At 41.9% G+C, this 20,507-nt stretch overlaps 1 protein-coding gene across 1 annotated transcript in view; it reads left to right on the forward strand.

Annotated features, from left to right (window-relative positions):
- Nucleotides 1-20,507, forward strand: part of LOC126092054 (partitioning defective protein 6) — a 152,177-nt gene that overhangs the window by 12,319 nt on the left and 119,351 nt on the right. The window contains exon 2 of the mRNA XM_049907462.1: nucleotides 3,811-4,036. Within this exon, the coding sequence (XP_049763419.1) occupies nucleotides 3,811-4,036 (226 nt within the window). The remainder of the gene's footprint in view (nucleotides 1-3,810; nucleotides 4,037-20,507) is intronic.

Here is a 20,507-nt window from a genome sequence, read left to right on the forward strand (position 1 = left end):
CGGGTTCTTCAGCCGACCCTGGTTTGATGATTTTTCTGATGTTTTGCCAGTACAAGTGGCTGAAATTGTCAAAGATATACCCTCTGTTTCTGGTGGTGGAATGGGGCCGAGCACATGGCCACAGGATGTATTTGCATGCCAACATCTAAGGGCTTTTCCGTGGTCATTTCTGGTGCGGTTCTCCTCTTGCCATGTGCAACAGTCCTTCGCTGCAGCATGTGAATCAATGATATGTTCACGTTGTGACTTTTTTCTTTCTTGGTGAAGCTGTTCACATGTTTGTGTATTTCTACAGCTTCTCTGAACAAGCAGCTGACAGTTCTTCTCTACAGCCAGAAATTCCATGCTAGTGAATTTTACTTTGTACCTGGCCTCACACAGCGCATTCTCTGACACGGCCGACTTCTACACCTGCCCCAACCTGCAATGCCGCTTATGTTCTGTGGTCCTGGTGTTGACTGATCATTCAGTAATTCCGGTATAAATTTTTTCTGCATGTGCATGGCTTGTGGTATATTCCCAACATTGCAATTGGGCCCCTTTTACTCCTTTGCTGATCTGAGACATTCATTGATCTCCTTTGTTAGTTCAAAAATGGTCTGTATGCTGTGTTTGCCCAATATACGTCTGATTCTGTCCATCACTCTGGGAGTGTATGGCAGAAAGGCTGTATCTGACACTTCCTTTTTTGATATGTCACTTTGCCAAGTGCTTGACTCTGTTACACTTCTTTGTGTAACGGGTGGAGTACCCATTGTTCCTCAGAACACTTTCCAGGTGTTGCATCTCATCTCATATCTGAGGTGCCGCAGCTCACATACTCATCTTGCTTGTAATGCGAGCGAGACGAATATGTGAGCCACGGCACTTCAGATGAGAGATGCGACACTTGGAGTGATGGACAGAATCAGCCATATACTGTGCAAACATGGCGTACGGACTATTTATAAACTAACAAAGAAGATCATAGAGTCCCTCAGATCTGCAACAGAGAAAAGGGGCCCACTTGCAATGTCAGGAATAAACTGCATACTATGCGTGTGCAGAGTAGTTTATGTTGGAATGACTGGATGATCAATTAACACCAGGATCACAGAACATAAGTGGCATTGTATCTTGTGGCAGGTGGAGAAATCCATCATGGTAGAGCACGAGCACTGTGTGAGTCTGATCACATAATAAAATTTGCTAACACAGAAGTTATTGCTGTAGACAAGCTGTCACAACTGTTTGTTCAGAGAAACTATAAAAATACAAAGACATGAGAATAGCTTCAACTAGAAAGAAGAAAGCCTCAAGGTGAACCAATCCTGGATTCATGTACTGCAGCCCCATTGCAGGTACCAAGAGGAGAACCGCACAGGAGATGACCACTGAAAAGCTCTTGGATGTTGGTGTACCAGGTACATATAATCTGCAGCCACAAGCTCAACTCCAGTCCACTACCAGTAATGGAGTGTGATTCTTTGACAATGCCACCCACCCATGCTGGTGAAATGTCATAAAAATCATCAGACAGACATTGGCAAAAGAACCTAAGACATAAACCAACATACAGTTTGTCAGTTCTCCTCTCCTCCCCCTCTCCCACCTCTTACACTTCACTCTAATACCAAATTCATGATTCCTTCATGCTGCAGAACATGTCCTGTCAATTAGTCCTTTCTTTTAGTTAAAGTTGGGCCATACTTTTTTCCCTAATTTTATTCAGTGGCTCCTCACTAATTATGTAACCCCCCGCATCATCTTTGTGTAGCACTATATTTCAAAAGTTTCTTATCGTATTCTTGTCCTAACTGTTCATTGGTGCACTGTAGACAAATACCAATAGAAAAGATCTACTAAAGTATTTACGTTAACGAATAACTATTTTTCATAAATTCCTCACTTCTTATTAGCAGTCTGGATTTAATAATCTAATTCTCTCAACCTCATGTTATTTGCGTTTGTTGATGTTCATTGTATAGCATATTTTCAAGATTATATCCATTCCATTCAACTGATCTCCCAAGTCCTTCACTATCTCTGACAGAATTACAATGTCACAGGCAAACTGCAATGTTTTAATTTTCTTCTCCCTGTGCTTTGATTCCCTTTCCAAATTCCTCCTTGGTTTTCCTCACGGCTTGCTCAATGTAAAGATTGAATAACATCAGGAATAGGCTATATACACTGCCAAACTCTCTTCTCAGCTACTGGAACTGCTTCTCTTTCATGCCCTTCAACTCTTCTTAGTGCAGGCTGGTTTTTGTACAAGTTGTAAATAACCTTTTGATTCTGTATTTAATCCCTACTACCTTCAAACTTTCAAAGAGTGAAGTCCCGTCCACATCGTCGAAACCATATCTCTAAATAAGCAAATCCTATAAATGTAGATTAGCCTCTCTTCAACCTCTCTCTTAAGAGAAGATGTGTCAGTATTGCCTTGTGTGTTCCTACTTTCCATCGGAACCCAAACTGATCGCCCCTTGGGTTGGTTTTTACCAGGTTTTTCAAAATAATTTGCCAATATTGTGCAACCATGCCTTATAAAACTGATGGGTCAGTAATATTGGTATGTCAGTAGCTGTTGCATTCTATGGGATTGTAATTATGTTCTTCATGATGTCTGAGAGTATTTCATTTGTCTTTTATGGGTCTTGCATATGAGATAGAATAGTTTTGTCATGATGGCTTTCCCAAGGATCTCAATACCTCTGAAGGAATGCCATTCGTTCCAGAAATCTTGTTTCAGTTTGGCCTATCAATCTGTCAGTTTCTTCTCACAGTATCATATCTTAAGCTGCAATTGTAATATACCGTAGCCAAAAATCATAATACAATTTAGGATGATTTCCTGCTATGGCACTCTCCACAGAGAGCTTTTATCTGTGTGCAAAAAATACAAAGTTGCTGCTTGGTTCAAATTCTTATTTAAACTTTTTGTACCCTTACATCCGACTAGGTGAGGCTGTTCTCGGAGCAAGGGAATACCTCATCCAAATAGAACCATACACAGCAGTGTAAAGTGAGGGAGAGGGGACATAAATTTGTTCTGACCTGAGCAATCGCGGATAACAGTTTTGTGTGGGGGGGGGAGGGGGGGGGGGGTGATAGAGAGAGAAAAGTGTAATAGTCTTTTCATTGTGTCAACTGCAGCTCGAAGCGTCTTTACAGGGAGTAGCAATCTATCCTTTCCATAATTGTTGACATTCCGACCTGGACTTTCTGTTGTTCAATGTTAATTTGGAGCTTTTTGTGGTACAAAAAGCTTGTTTGGTATTTAGTTCTACTGAGTTTCAAGAAAAGACTGAATTCTTTCACAACTCACTAACTTGCACAGCTTCCCATCCTATTTTATATTCCTGGCCTATTGACTTCGTTTGGAAGTTGCTCTTCTGTGCAAGACAGTATAAACTTACCTAGTGGCAAGTATCATAATAAACATTTGTATTTACTATGTGAAAAGATTTTAAACAGGATAGATTCTGTTGCACACCTTCTTTGCTATGATCATAATAAAATGAAAAAAGTGTTCAGCACTATGTCTGGGTTAAGTCACCCAACTTGTAGAAATTTTTTGCTCCTTTGGAGTTAGTTTTAGAGACCCCAGGATTAATCAGATATTATTTTTTCACCACCAGCCTACTCAGGTTCTACATCAGCAAGTTACAGGATGTATGAAAACTATTGTGAAAAAGGTTATTTCACAGTTACTGATTATTAAGGAAATATAAGTTCCTCCTAGTTTTGCTTCCTATTTAATTTTCCAATGTTGTCATATTAGAGGTAGTGATTGTTTCCATCATAGAAAATATTTTTCATTGACAGTTTGATGCTGAGTTCCGCCGTTTCTCAGTTAGCCGGGATGAGATGCGTCGGTATGACGACTTTCGTCAGCTAGTGGAACGACTACATCATTTGTCAGACGTCCCATTTCTGCTTTCATACACTGATCCACGTGATGGAGACCTGCTTCCCATCAACAATGATGATAATCTGGGACGTGCTTTACTGAATGCACGGCCTCTTCTGCGGCTAATAGTGCAACGAAAAGGTAAGTAAAATAACCTGCTTTATAACTATAATTAATCACAGATTTCCTCAAAATGCAAAGGATAACATCATTGGGTTTTTTAGGCAAATTAGATTTCACCAGGTTACTCTGACAGATACATGCTAGTTTAAACAAGTTATTGCCTCTTTATTCAATAATAATAAAACTAAAGTACTACAGGGTCCTTTGCCACCACTTCACCTATCACGTGTCTCCTTACCCAGAATTCTTGCCCTCATTGTGAAAGCAGTGGTCTGACCACCCACCACTCTGTCCAAGCCCATCCCTGTACTACCACTGGTCCCAACCCCCTGTGAATGGGCTAGCTGCAAAATGAGAGTCTTACAACCACAATCATCTCTTATTGCCATCCAAAGCTGTCATTTGGTATAGGTGGGTTCAACCAATCTATGCTAGACTATAAAAATAAGCATTTAGGTTTCAGGATTGATTTTTTTTTTTAAATAGTGTGATTTTCAGATTTACCAATGCTTTTAAATGTGAAAAAAAAAAAAAAAATGCAAAGTGGTTGCCAGAGAAGACTTCTCTGCTTTACTTAATTAGCGGAAGGTTAATATAAAAATGGATGGGGGTTTCCTGCACATTGGTTATTTACATTTTTTTTAAACAGGCACTATAGCTGAGTCAATGTTACTGTAAGATGATTGATCATCTAAAACCTTCAGCAATTCTATTGCAAGTAGTTGCTTCATGAGACCCAACAGCCAGTTATACTTTCAGTGTCGTGTTAGTGTGATGGAACGAGGTGTCACGTTTGCTGATCTACTGACAGTAAATTTAATCTGCTTATCATATGAATCCTAATATTATTATTTATATATATAAAGTGCCCTCCGCGACACACCGTTGGGTGGCTTGCAGAGTATAAATGTAGATGTAGATGTAGATTATCTTTCAAATGGATATTTTTCCAATTATTTTTTTTCCCTCCAGTGCTGTGAAATGTGTGAATATAACAGGCATTGGCAGAAAAACAAAAATTTTGTTTAATATTTGGGCAACTGAAAACCCATAGCACTAAAATTTTGTGTAGAAAGGTGTCCAAGGTTCTGTTCTGTACTGTGCTGAGGAAATGGAAAGTACAGTAGGAAAATTGTCTTCTTTTTTTAATGTAAAAAAAATAAAAATAAATAAAATAAAAGTTGCTGGTACATATATGTAATTGAAAGTAATGTAAATAAGTAAGTAATTAATCTTTTCATACACAAATATATATAATTTAATTCACAGTGACTCTGAACTTGTTCTATAGTTGTGATTAGTAGACACGTCACAGTGTTAATTTTCTAAATTTCTGCAACTATGGCCTGTTCAGGCTATAATATTCATTTGCACTTCACATACACGAGAGAGAGAAATTCGGGCATCTTGTGTGAAATCTGCTGTGAATAGTGAGAACTTGTCTGGGGGGGCCTTGGATTTCCCACTGGCCTTGCCATGTCAGTGAACTTCCTTTACCTTCCATTGTTCTCAGGATTATATGTAATCTTTTCTCAGTGTCGTCAGCAGAAGTGCGTTATTCATCATTGTTTTGCTATTTGTGAGCGAGTGAGTGAGTGTGTGTCTTCAGAACCTTGTTTTCATGAAAAGTGTTTCTGTTAAGTATACTTAGCATTCATTGGCCACCTCTTTTCTTTAATCATCTTTGTTCCAACTCACTGGTCTGGGTCATCAGTCTTCTGAATGATTTGATGTGGCTCGCCACAAATTCCTCTCCTGTGCCAACCTCTTCATCTCAGAGTAGCACTTGCAACTTACATCCTCTATTACTTGCCATGTGTATAATGGGGTGATCATCATGACATTTTTTCAATGAAAGACCAAATGACCTGTGGATACACATTACATTTATTGAATGCAGTGGTTTCCATTGACTTCTGCATCCTCATGCAATTGATCATTGTTCATTCTTCCCATTAAGAGCAGTTTCCCACTCCAAGGGCCCGAGTGTGAACCTCTGTCCTCTCCTCTGCTCTCTTTGACAAGGCTATTGGCTGAGCGGAATGACTTGTCTGAGTAGGACGATCAAATTTTATTATGTTTATGAATGTTGTCATTTTTAGTAGAGAAACTCATCGTCATCTGGAGAGGTTTCTGAGGGTCCCACCATACCACTTCAGGTGAATTCACTGAGTGGATGAAACTTTAGTTTCCCTTTCCCATCAAAGACAAGAATAGTGTGTATCAATTTAAGCATTAATACTACTCCTAGATGACAAAGGTTTTTTTAAAAGAATGTGAATCATAGATAGAAAAAATTCTTAATTTTTAAGGTATGAGGTGCTATCCAAAATTTTCGGGACTGGTGCTGCCGTCTGTTGAAAACCTTGCCTTTGGACTAATTGTCACCATCACCCTCGAAGTAGTTCCCATCCGCAAGTACAAACTGGTCCCAGTGCTTCTGCCATTGGTCAAATGTTTTCTGTAAGTCCTGTTCTTTGAGGGTGTTTATCACCACCAGCGATGCTTCTTGAGTCCTCTCTAGAGTGTCGAACCGACAGCCCTTCAACTTGAATTTTAGTTTTGGGAACAGCGCGAAGTCGCAAGGTGCCAAAACAGGCGAGTACGGTGGGTGGCGTAAAACCGCCATGTTGCATTTTGCCAAAAAGGTCCTGGTGAGCAAGGACGTGTGAAAGGGCGCGTTGTGATGCACCAGCCAGTTCCCTTGACGCCAAAGTTCGGGTGGCGCCGCCGCATGTTTTCACAGAGCCGTCACAGTAGTATGTGGAATTCACTGTTTAGTTGGGTGGGATGAATTCTTTGTGCACAGTTCCCTTGGTATCAAAGAAAACAATGTTCACTTCACTTTGCTCTTCACCTGTCTCGCTTTTTTGGGTCTTCGAGAGCCAGCCAGGGCTCTTCCACTGGGACGATTGTTGCTTTGTCTCTGGGTCATAACCATAAACCCAGCTCTCATTGCCGGTGATAACCCGTGACAAGAAAGTTGGATCATCAGATGCAGTCTGACAAAGGTCTGCCGTTCTGTTTGCCACACACCACACACAGAGTATTACGGAAATCACTATGGACACGCAACATGTCCTTCCAGCTCCACACAATGACTCATCATATATGCAGCTCTCGTCACCTATCGGTGCATAGATCTACTACTCCTACTTTCCAGATAGCAGCACCAGTCCCAAAAATTTTGGATTCCACCTCGTATGTGTGTTTGACGTTGCTTTTAAGTGTCCCATTTTTCAGTACTGCTAAAAGTGTTTGGGATTCCCACCAGTTAGCATTAAACGACAACATAAAGCAATTCAGATGTGAACTGTTACATTTGTTACCGGTAGGATGGATCAAGACACTAGTACTAAGATATATCCTGCCTGAACTCAAATAGCAATCATAGGACGGAAGGCAATGTTCTTTTTGTGGAGCACTATTGAAAAAATTTAGAGAACTGGTGTTTGAAGCTAACTGCAGAACGATTCTACAGCTGCCAACAAACCTTTCACACTAGGACCATGAAAATAAGAGAAATTAAGGCTTATATAGAGGCACACAGAGTCGATTTCCTCCACTCTGTTTACAAGTGGAACAGGAAAGGAAATGACTAGTAGTGGTACAAGGAAACCCCCACCACACCCCATAAGTAGTTTGCAGAGTATGTTTGTACATTTAGATGACATTCAGCAAACAAAATGATGTGTACCAGTGAAATGTTATCAGCAATGTAACTCTGTTCTATTTGGTCACCTGCCACCAAGGTTTTACTGTATTACATAGTGTCCTTGTTAAATGCAAATGGAGACAGATATCAAAGCAATATAATGTTATAACAAGCAAAATCAGTCTTAGTGATGTTAGCAGTTGAGAAGTTAGGTGCCAAAAGTTAATGGTTACATTAAAAAAAAATCCATTTCTTTAAGTAAGGGATGAAAAAAATCTGTTGCTCACACTGTATAGAGGCTAGAGGACTATGTGAAACTTTATATGTACACAACTTTGCTTGATGTCAGTTATAGCGAAATCAATCAACAGTGAAATCGTGACTGCGATCAAGCTTCACCATAACATACTACCTTAAAGAAAAGGCCCAGACATTTTCATCTACGAAAGTGGTCAGTTGTAGATGAAACAATGGTCAGTCAGTGAAAGTGTAACAGCAGTCAGTCAGTGGAAGTGATGACTCAGGAAGACATGTCTTTTGTCAAAGATAAACAGGTGAAGCAAAATGAAGTTTCGAGAAGTTTATACTTCTATGAGCAGCAGTAATTTGATGATAGATAAGAAATTTCACATAAAAAATGTCACTGTAGGACTCGAGGCAAGCTGCTATGTATAATATCGTTCCATCAGGTTTTGGAACTCTGTAAACTGAATGGGAAGAAACAGCTGGAATTCATTGAACAGTAGACGGAAACACTGACTTTTTGTTACGACCTGCTTTTGAATTGAGAGTTATTAGAGTAACATAAACAAAGCATAGTTGTGCTTCATTTGTGCACTAATTCTGTGAGCTTATCAGGAGCATAGGTTAAAGTAAAAGAGGGGTCGTTAGAGGAGTGGAGACTTCATATAAAATGTTTTTGTAGTCACTTGTTGGTGTATTGCCTCCTGGCTTTCGTCATACAATGTTTAATGATTTTTCTGACGTTTCACCAGCACAAGTGGCTGGCAGTATCAAAGATGCGCCCTCCATTGGAATGGATTCACCTTTGACAAACGTCAGAGAAATCATTGAGCAGCAGCCCACAATGGAAGAACTGCAGAACACAGTAAAGTCACTTTAGCCTCAGAGCCAAGTCAGTACGTTATGAGCTAAATGCAGCTCCACTGCATATGGTCTCCCTGAAAAGTCTGCTGCGAAAAACTAGCGGTTCTAACAGCTGCAGCTTTGCAGTCCAGAATTAAGCGTTCATCAAACATGCCAATAAGGCGCTCAGAAATCATTCAGGTAAAGTTTGTCAAAATAGTACAGGGCGATTATATTGAAAACCCGAACTTACCTTCCCGTAACGAAAGTGCTAAAATGCGCTCTCCCCCTCATATTTCTCGTTATTATGTACTCAAATTATTGTTTTCGACTTACAAGCATTGTTAATTATAGCCAGAGCCTCTGCCTTCACCTCACTTCGCTTGGACTGTTAAAGTGAATACCGAAAATGGAGCTGTATAGCCCTTTTCCTCGACTATTAACGGGCCCACCCAAGAGCGACGGATCTGAGCTATGTGTCGCCATGTCGTGCAATCGGTCCGGATATCGCACATGTGTGGGCAGATCGCACGATGCGATGCGTGGCAATGCGGTTGTTAGTTTGTCTAATTACCAAGCGTGATTGTTTTCTTTGTAGTGTCGTTTCGCCTTGTTCACATTAAGTAGTTTACGTCAGAATACATAAATATTCAGGAGCCACACGAATCACGCTGAGAAGCGAATTCACTGAAATTGCCATTATATTAAGATACAATACAAAACGTTGACACGCACCATTTGTGCACTGATAGCATATTGATATGTGTATTGTAAAAGCAGAAATTCAACGAATGTTCATATCAATAGTTACTGGGCACCTATGGGGTGATTTTAAGGTATTCACGGAACAACTGCAGTGATTACAGTTTTTAACGTCGAAACAGAATGACGTACCTGTAATATTAAGGGGACTTTTGGCTTAAATGTTTTTACAAATCAATTAAACAGCTATACTCAAATCCCTTGTAATTTCATATAATCTCTCCCTAAATACATTTTATAACAAGGGTTGTGGTAATCAGCAGTGCCGCTATTGACAACAGTTTTATAGACACACCGAGACCACAAACATATTGTGTTACGCTTCAAGATTAATGAATGACGAAGGAATTGAGGACTAATAAATGAGAAACGAATTTTTATTAGGACACTGGAAAGATGTACACAACCCACTTAGCGTCTGTGAAAATTGTGATATATTCCGTAAAGTAACCTATAGTTCCCAAGAAAAGCATTTTTAAAACAAGTTTAACAAATTAAAATTCCGTTTTTTTTTAACTTACTTGTTGGAAGTATTCGTGGAATGCACTGCCATTGTTGCTAAACAAATCAGTTCACTTTCCAAAGCAGGCTTGCATGGAAAATCACTCGTCTGTGTCGGCGTCGAGGCGAGTGACCAATTGCAACGATATCGCTTGTGACAACATTGTTTGGCGCCCTATGCGACAGCAACAATGAAGAATAAAACAGCAAACTAATTGTTAAGCAAGATACACACAGCAGGCCGTTTATAAAGATATGTATTACCCACAATCAAAATTTGTGTGAAAAGTTTCAGTGAAAGCTGTAGGGTACCGGTAGTTACAAACAGATATGCATTACCCACAATTAAATTGTATGACAAGTTCCAGCGAAAGCTGTACAGTACTGGTAGTTAACTGCTGGAGATCCACACAGATTCGACGTACGAATTCGCCGTCGTGTAGATAGTGAACAGTTAACAAATTCTTCGATACTAAAATTTGTCTTTAGAATCATAATTATGGAGCTGTTTGTAATTACAACATCTCTGGGAAGAATATTCTAGTGAAATTTTTAGAAACTGGAAGACAACTACTACTTTGCGTCCCCTCCAACCTCTTTCCTCAAAGGTTGCTAATATTTATACTATTATTATTTGAGATACTGATTTTTACATGCCCACTTGCATTTTTATTTTTTAACAAGTGGCTATACTGTTTTTATAGTGTGATGAAACGTCTCAGCTCAGACCTTAAATTTTTCCCTTACGCAATTGGTTCATAGTGCAGAGAGATCCACGTTAGTACGTTACTTGATACTTCAAGATACGCTGCCTTACTTTTGATACAATACCTTAGAAAAAGTGAATCACTCGGAAGACATTGTTGGATGTCACTGTACACTGAGGTGACAAGTCATGGGATACCTCCTAATATCGTTTCGGACAGCCTTTTGCCCGGCGTAGTGCAGCCACTCGACGTGTCATGGGCTCGACAAGTCGGAAGTCCCCTGCAGAAATATTGAGCCATGCTGCCTCTTTAGCTGTTTATAATTGTGAAAGTGTAGCCGATGCAGGATTTTGTGCACGTACCTCTCGATTATGTATCATCAATGTTCGATGGGATTCAAACCAGTTGCGAACAGTTATGGGTATTATCATCCATGAAATTCAGTCGTTCGCCCTAACATCCAGAGGACCCAGTCCATTCAACGTAAACATGGCCTACACCATTATGGAGCCACCACCAGTTTGTATAGTGCCTTATTGACGACTTGGGTCCATGGCTTCGTGCGGTCTGCGCCACATTCGAATCCTACCATTAGCTCTTACCGACTGAAATCGGGACTCATCTGACCTGGCCACGGTTTCCAGACATCTAGGGTCCAACCGATGTGGTCACGAACCCAGCAGAGGCGCTGCAGGCGACGTCTGCTGTTAGCATAGGTACTCGCGTCAGTCGTCGGCTGCCATAACCCATGTATACCAAATTCGCCCCACTGTCCTAATGGATACGTTCGTCGTACTTCCCACATTGATTACTGTAGTTATTTCACGCAGTGTTGCTTGTGTTTTAGAACTGAAAAGTCTACACAAACACACAACCTCTCGGTCGTCCAGTGAAGGCCGCGTTGTACGTGGTGAGAGATCATACCTGAAATTTATTATTTTCGCCACACTGTTGACACTGTGGCCGGCCGGTGTGGCCGTGCGGTTCTAGGCGCTTCGGTCTGGAACCGCGTGGCCGCTACGGTCGCAGGTTCGAATCCTGCCTCGGGCATGGATGTGTGTGATGTCCTTAGGTTAGTTAGGTTTAAGTAGTTCTAAGTTCTAGGGGACTGATGACCACAGATGTTAAGTCCCATAGTGCTCAGAGCCTTTTTTTTTTTTTTTTTTTTTTACGCTGTGAATCTCGTAAAACTGAATTCCCTAATGATTTCTGAAACTGAATGTCCCATGCGCGTAGCCCCTACTACCATTCCACGTTCAAAGTCTGTCTATTCCGGTTGTGCACCCAAAATCACGCCGAAAACTTTTTCATATCAGTCACCTGAGTATAAATGACAGCTCCGCCAATGTACTGCCCTTTTATAATTTGTGTACTCCCACCTCCACCTGTATATGTGCATATCGCTGTCACTTTACTTCTGCCACCTCAGTGTACCTTCGGACATGTACACATCATCGGCGAGTATGTAAATGATTAGAGTTCATTTCTCTGTAACAGATATAACAGCAGCCAGACTACAGTAGTGTTGCTCGTGGTTAATTTGGTACCAGGGCTGGCAGGGTATATAAGGGTCGCGAACAGCATCAGATGTTTAATATCACTGTGAATAACACGGAGATCCCATGTACTCCTGTGAGACAGTGGTATCATCACCTGGCAGGGTTTGAAAGTGGCTTATTTTGGGTTACCATATCGAGTCGTTGCAGTATCCAGATTTTGTGGGGCATTCAGATGTGATAGTGGCACAGTACTGATCTGCATGGGAACGTAAGAGCAGGCATACTTGTCATCTAGCATCTGATCACTGCAAAGGAGAATCTCTGTAGAGTGCACCAGGCACATCGTAACCCCTTCAGATACACGCCTGCCATCCGAGAACAAGCAATGGACCGCCTGCACCATTATTCGGAGACTAGTAGAGTGCTGATGAATGTCGTCGCGTTGTGTTCAGTGATGAATTGCATTTCTGCACTACTCCGAATGACCATCGCTGGCTAGTATGGCAGTGACCTTGGTACAGGTCTTAGTCTTCCAATGTTTCGGAGAGCCGCAGGGGCGTTACTCGTGTCATGGTGTGATCAGCGGGCGTGACTACAGTTCACGGCTGCCGACTGGCAGTGATTGAGAGATCTCTTGACAACAAACTGTCAAGGACATCCTGCCTAATGTGTGACTTCTCGTATGACAATATCGTGGTGCCATTTTTTCAGCAGTACAATGCTCGTTCACACATGGCAAGTGTCTCAATAAATTGTCTGCTTGATTTTGAGACACTGGTGGTAAGCAAGCTACCCAGATCGGTCCGCAATAGAACATGGGCGGGACCAGCTCGGTCATTAAATCCTTCCAATTGCCAGTATCCAGGATATCAGGGCCCAGTTGCACCAGTTGTGAGAGCTTGCCAAGGGAGAGGATAAACGGCTTTGGCACCCTTCCCAACCGAAGCAGTGCGTGCATCCAGGCCAGAGTGGATGCAACGTCATACTGATAAGTGGGCTCATACTGCCAAGTTCTTTATAAATTTGGCTCGATATTATAATCAGTCATATAACATCACACACCCTCACAACCCGTAAGGTTCAATTACGTTTCCTCCTCCCCTTCTGGGCGCGTCACTTTTCGTGTCAGGCAGTGAATATTCTTGAATAATTACGCGAACGGTACACAGGTTGTCACCGAAAGCTGACAACTTCCTTTCAACTGCTAAACCAACCACACCCGTATTTGAACGCCCTTGTTATGCTATCAACGTTCTCGTATTAGTCCACAAAATACAGGACAGTATGCAGACAGCAAATACAGAGATGACAATCTATTCCACGTCCATGACTTAGACTGTCGTTTACTAATAGGTAATTCACCGGCAACCTGCAGTTTGCTACGTAGTAATTCATATTCATTTAGGCCCAGTTGCTGTGAGAGACATTCCATGCACATTTTCTTGATTGGTTTTAGATAGGGCTGCAGGGAGTGGAGGAAGCATGTCCCGCTCTACACATTGACTGCTTCTTCTTTTTCTTTAGCGTGCCTGGTGGCAGATTCTGGCGAGTGGATTCACTGTCCCATTTTGTTCGCTCGTGGGCCTTGTGTGGATGAAGATTTGCTGCCTTCAGCTCGTTGTGCAGCGTGTCAGCCCGTCACTGTTCTGTTCGTCACATGAGTGTGTCTCCCATGAGATCCACTGTGTATGATGGCCTTGCAGTAGTATCGCCCTCTGCGTGCAGCACATGTCCAAACCTTCACCGACGGCTATCTGGCATTTTCTTCGTTTGCTGACAGTGTCGACCAAACGTGTACCAGTCGAATGATGTCACCTGTCCATCTAAGCACCTTAGTATCCGTGGCACCCAGTTGCCTCTTTTGTGGCTGGCCAACAATCAGTGTGGTAGATCTCTGAGTTCAGATAATTCATAAAACCAACTATCGCAGGTAACTCCTGTTCTTATTCGCAACTTCATCGAAGGTGCCTATGTCCTTGCTTTGACTTCGTCTGTAAGCTGGCCATCGCTAGAGATTGTAGAACCGAGATACTAGAATTTTGATGCTACTTGAATTTTGATGCTCTCGGTAGATTTTCTCCGTCAGTGTTGATGACCCCAGCGTCTCATGGATCTGATGTCATGTACTCAGTTTCTTTTCGTTGAGTCGCTGGCCATATCGCGCATTTCGGTCTTTCCACTCTTTGTGTTTGACGCTCCAGATCAAACTTGTTCTCTGCAGTCAACATAACATCATCAGCATAGAGAAGTGTCCGTTGTAGTGGCATGTGCAGCTCCGATGTGACAGTGTCCATCACAAGGCGGAACAGCAATGGTGACAAGGCCGAGCTATGATGGATTCCTACTATGACGTGAAAGCCTTTGGATGCTCCTGTAACCCCTTGGACATAGCTCCTTGGGGTCAAGATACAGAAGCCGTATCCAGTTAACATAGTACTCTGGACTGCCGTGTTCTCGAAGCGCTAACCAGTTTAGGTCGTGCAGTATCCGGTTGAAAGCCTTTTCGAGGTTTGGAAACGTAAGGCGCAGTGTCTTGTTCTTTTCGCAGTATTTTTTCAACTATTAGCCGTGCAGTATAAATTGCGTCAATTGTGCCACAATTTTTCACAAATATGATTTGGTTCCTGGTGATTTCAGCTATCTCGCTAATCCTTACATCGAGAATGCGTTCAAAGATGTTCATTGCTTTTCTCAGTAATCTGATCGAGTGGCAGTTAGAACACTCGGCAGGGCTTCTTTCCTTCCTGTTTGAAGATTGGTACAGTGGTGCTCCGCTGCCAGTCTGTTAGCACTCTGTCTTTCTCTGACTCTTTGACTGCTGCCTGTATTTTATTTATAAACGGGAAATTACGTGTTCTATGATGTATTAGAATGTCTGGAATCATATATAAGGATCAGCACCTACCACCTGTTACAGACTACTTCACGCAGCAGGACACAGTGTCTTACTAAATGGGTATTTTCAACCTGGTTTGTCTGTGGGATGATTTCCTCAATACCCATGGCGATTTTGCGTCATTGGCACACCGATTCAGGACTTTAAAGCCTTCGTACGGAAATTTCATGATCGCGCACTTACAACTGGTTTCTGTACGAGTTGTATTTAACCTTTCATTTCGTGTATTTTACCCCTGTTACATTAGAACTTCAAAGCGTTTGTCTCCAGCCAACATTATTAAAAACCTTTCCTAAATCTACAAAGGCTGTAAACGTAGGTGTGCCTTTCCTCAACCTACTTCTAAGATAAGTCGTAGGGCCAGGCTTGTCTCGCATCTTCCTACCTTTCACCGGAACCCAAACCGAGCGAGGTGGCAAAGTGGCTAGCACAATGGACTCGCATTCACGAGGACGTCGGTTCAAATCCACGTCCGGCCATCCAGATTAGGTTTTCCGTGATATCCCACAATTGCTCTAGGCAAATGCCGGGATGTTTCCTATGAGAAAGGGCACGGCTGATTTCCTTCCCCCTCCTTTTGTAATCAGAGTTTCTGCTCCGTCTATAATGACCTCGCTGTCAAAGGGACGTTAAATTTAAACTTCTTGCCTTCTTCCTACAGGACCCAAACTGGTCTTTCCCGATGCCGAGTTCTTTCGGTTTCTTCATTTATCTGTAAGTAATTCGTGTAAGTGTTTTGCAACCAGGACTTACACAATAATACTAGAACGCATTCGTGATTTAGAAATCAATAAAAGCTTCACTAATTATTATACACGTTCCAGTCACATTTATGTGCCTATCGCCTATGTTCGACATCAACTTGCAATGACCACTTACAAAAGGCAGGTGGCAGCATTAGTAGTGGATCTGATGTCAGGAAATATTATTATTATTATTATTATTATTACTATTAAGCAACAGATTGAGAAGGGGAAACAACATATACTTGCGTGGCTCCCTTTCCCGTTTAGAAATTACCGCGTACCATTGTGGAGCAGTGAGGCTTTGAGCGAGCGATGTGCGATTTGAGATATAAAGTTTGCTAAGAATTTCCCGGACGTCACTCGCACTGAAAATGTACCTAAGGGCCAGTTTAAAACTGAGTTCGAAGAATATTACAATGGGGGAATATAAGTAGTATGTTAACGTCGGCCTCGACTGTTCTGTCCGGACAATGACACGTCGGACATGGTTGGCTCTGTAAAAAACTTGGCACATAGAAAGTAAATGATTAAACAAACACAAATTAGAGTAATTGACACTATAATTACGAACTTGGACTTACCGTACACTTACGTCAATAACGACGACAGAACTTGAATGGTTTGAAAAGTTTAGAAATCACGTGGAAATGTCCATTCATTATGCACTCTGCGTTTTTCACACATGCTAGTCCCACATGCAACAAAATGACACTTTATCTGTAGGGTTTAACAAATTACAAGTCTAATAATGACGCCTATTTAATGGTGCGTCCGTATTGTACAGGAGATAAAAAGAGAGTGATATCATCCGGCACTGGACGATGGGTTGCTAACTTGTTTTTTTGTAATATTCAAATGTCTACAGAGTCTGTCTTAGGCGCGTCAGTGGCGCTGGATTCATTTACCCTTGTAAATCGTCAAAATACATCATTACAATGCGTCGTTAAATATTATACATTGGCAAATAAATCGCTCTTGGCCTCTTTCATTACTCAAATCAGTGTTTTACGTGACGAGATGTGGCGGTGTGAACACACATCATCTCATGGAGGGTAAATAAAGCGGACAACACTGCAGTTGTTGTAAAGCGTAAACGAAGCGATTTATCTGACGTCCAAAAGGGCATGATCTAAGATTTCCGGCCAAGGATGGAAGCATTTCCGAAGTAGCTAAGTTGTAAATTGTTCGCGTCCTGCCGTGATTAAATTATCCAGTGCACGACAAAATGGCGTTATTCAAAACCGGCGCCAAGACAGCTGTGGTGACGGCTGCGGAGATGTATATGGGCGAACAGACGTGCAACTCTTGAGTAATTGCCCGCCAAGATGAAGCAAGGGACTACCAACAATGTCTCCTCAACGACCTTTGCTGCTTATGGGCCTCCACAGGATGTGCCTGGTTCATGCACCCATGCTAACGGCTGTTCGGTGGTGAGGAAGGCAGGAATTTGCACGCCAGTACCGCAAATGGACGTCTAGTGATTGGCGACAGGTGGCTTTTTCAGACTAACCACGTATTTGCTCCATCGGACAGATGGTGGTCGTTCGCGTACACTGCGTGAAACGTCTGTAAACAAACACCCTGCAACCAGTAGGGAGCGTTATGGTCTGGGAAATGTTTTCGTCGCAATCCCTGGGTGATCTCGTCATTCTGGAAGGCACAGTGGTTCAACACAAGTATGCATCTACCCACCCCTACATGCAGTTTGTTTTACCTCAGCACGACAGAATCTACCAGCAAAATAAAAGTTTACCGTACTCCACAGGCCACAAAACTCCCTGGATTTAAACACAACCGAAAATCTTTGGGATAACCTCGATCGGGCACTCCACGTCATGGATCCTCAACCTAAAAAACTAGCCATCCCACTAGAGCCGGCTTGGCTCCACACCCCTGTCGGTCCTTCCAGGACCTCATTGACGCTCATCGTGCACGCCTGTAGTGGCCCTTACTGCAAAAAGTGGTTATTCATGCTTTTGACGGGTGGTCACATTAATGTGTCTTGAGAGTGTGTACTAAAAAAAAAGCCACTTCGAAGAAGAGAACATAAGCTTTTGAAGTGCTGTACTATAAGAACATTGGAGATAAGACGCATAGGTAGAGTTATAGATGAACAGATACTGAATCGACTCGGGAAAACAAATTTATGGCACAAATGAACTAAAAGAAGGGATCGATTACTAGGTCACATCCTAAGGCATCGACTAATAGTCAGTTTGATAATGGGGGAAGTGTGGGTGGGGGCCGTAAAAAGTTGTACACAGTAAGCAGGTTCAAGAGGATTTAGCTTGCAGTAGTTATTGTATATAAAAATTATGTTTGCATAGGATAGACAAGCGTGGAGGGCTGCATCAAATCAGTCTCCGGACGAAAGACCACGGCGAGAAGCAGCCAGATCGAGGTCGGGACAGATCATCTTCAGCGGCGAAGAGAAAAATAAAATAAAAACTCACCCGTCGGATCCTGTAACACACGCGGATGCTGACCGGCTGCGACGTCAGCTTTGCCTAATCGGTGCTGTATGGAGGGCTGGCGGTCAACTCACCACCATCCCAGCCGTTACGAATTTTCCGAAACTTACAGTCATTATTTCCAATTCAGGTAGCTCCTCAGCTACCCTCACGATGTTGAGTGAAACCCTGTCCAGTACTTTGAGCGATGAAGAAAACACCGTAACTATCGGGAGTCGAACCTAGGTCCTCTGCATGACAGACAGACACGCTGAATGCTCAGCTTCGAAGGCGGACAACAACATTACAAAAGAGAAACAACAAAGTTAAAATATTCGTGAAGATGGTTAGTTAAAATACGTAGTTTACTTGTCCGCGAAACCAGTTCACGTAACATACTGCACGTAGCGCATATTTAAAAGGATTTAGTGTTTTGCATTGACGTTGAAGTACGTCTGTTAACAATTATTGGTTCGTTTTATACAGTGATGTTTGCTGCCGTAGGTGGACATCTGGCCCGAAATTAGTTGGGCTTATTTGTAAATAAACAACCGGCTTCTTAGTTCAGTTCCAAAGTGCCAGACTACTTATCCAAAGTTTTGGGTTTGATCCCAGGAAAGCCCTAAGAATATTATCTGACACTTATCATGTTTTTAATTTCTGGTAACGTTTAATAATGAATAAAAAAATAGGGGTGCAGGTAAGCTACTACAAACAGCATAGTGAACGCATTATTGTGGCCAAGATAGACACGAAGCCCATGCCTACTACAGCAGTACAAGTTTATATGCCAACTAGCTCTGCAGATGATGAAGAAATTGATGAAATGTATGATGAGATGAAAGAAATTATTCAGGCAGTGAAGGGAGACGAAAATTTAATAGTCATGGGTGACTGGAATTCGAGAGTAGGAAAAGGGAGAGAAGGAAACATAGTGGGGGAATATGAATTGGGGGAGAGAAATGAAAGAGGAAGCCGTCTGGTAGAATTTTGCACAGAGCATAATATTTAATGAAAGAGGAAGCCGTCTGGTAGAATTTTGCACAGAGCATAACTTAATCACAGCTAACACTTGGTTCAAGAATCATAAAAGAAGGTTGTATACAAGGAAGAATCCTGGCGATACAAGAAGGTATCAGACAGATTATATAATGGTAAGACAGAGATTTAGGAACCAGGTTTTAAATTGTAAGACATTTCCAGGGGCAGATGTGGACTCTGACCACAATCTATTGGTTATGAACTGTAGATTAAAACTGAAGAAACTGCAAAAAGGTGGGAATTTAAGGAGATGGGACCTGGATAACCTGACTAAACCAGAGGTTGTAGAGAGTTTCAGGGAGAGCATAAGGGAACAATTGAGAGGAATGGGGGAAAGAAATACAGTAGAAGAAGAATGGGTAGCTTTGAGGGATGAAGTAGTGAAGGCAGCAGAGGATCGAGTAGGTGAAAAGAAGAGGGCTAGTAGAAATCCTTGGGTAACAGAAGAAATATTGAATTTAATTGATGAAAGGAGAAAATATAAAAACGCAGTAAATGAAGTAGGCAAAAGGGAACACAAACGTCTCAAAAATGAGATCGACAGGAAGTGCAAAATGGCTAAGCAGGAATGGCTAGAGGACAAATGTAAGAATGCAGAGGCTTATTTCACTAGTGGTAAGATAGATACTGCCTACAAGAAAATTAAGGAGACCTTTGGAGAAAAGAGAGCCGCTTGTATGAATATCAAGAGCTCAGATGAAAACCCGAAGAAGGGAAAGCAGAAAGGTGGAAGGAGTATATAGAGGGTCTATACAAGGGCGATGCACTTGAGGACAATATTATGGAAATGGAAGAGGATGTAGATGAAGATGAAATGGGAGATACAATATTGCGTGAAGAGTTTGACAGAGCACTGAAAGACCTGAGTCGAAACAAAGCCCCGGGAGTAGACAACATTCCATTAGAACTACTGACGGCCTTGGGAGAGCCAGTCCTGACAAAACTCTACCATCTGGTGAGCAAGATGTATGAAACAGGTGAAATACCCTCAGACTTCAAGAAGAATATAATAATTCCAATCCCAAAGAAAGCAGGTGTTGACAGATGTGATAATTACCGAACTATCAGTTTAATAAGTCACAGCTGCAAAATACTAACACGAATTCTTTACAGACGAATGGAAAAACTGGTAGAAGCCGACCTCGG

This window comes from Schistocerca cancellata, chromosome 7, assembly GCF_023864275.1.
Source record: "Schistocerca cancellata isolate TAMUIC-IGC-003103 chromosome 7, iqSchCanc2.1, whole genome shotgun sequence".
Classification (NCBI taxonomy): domain Eukaryota; kingdom Metazoa; phylum Arthropoda; class Insecta; order Orthoptera; family Acrididae; genus Schistocerca; species Schistocerca cancellata.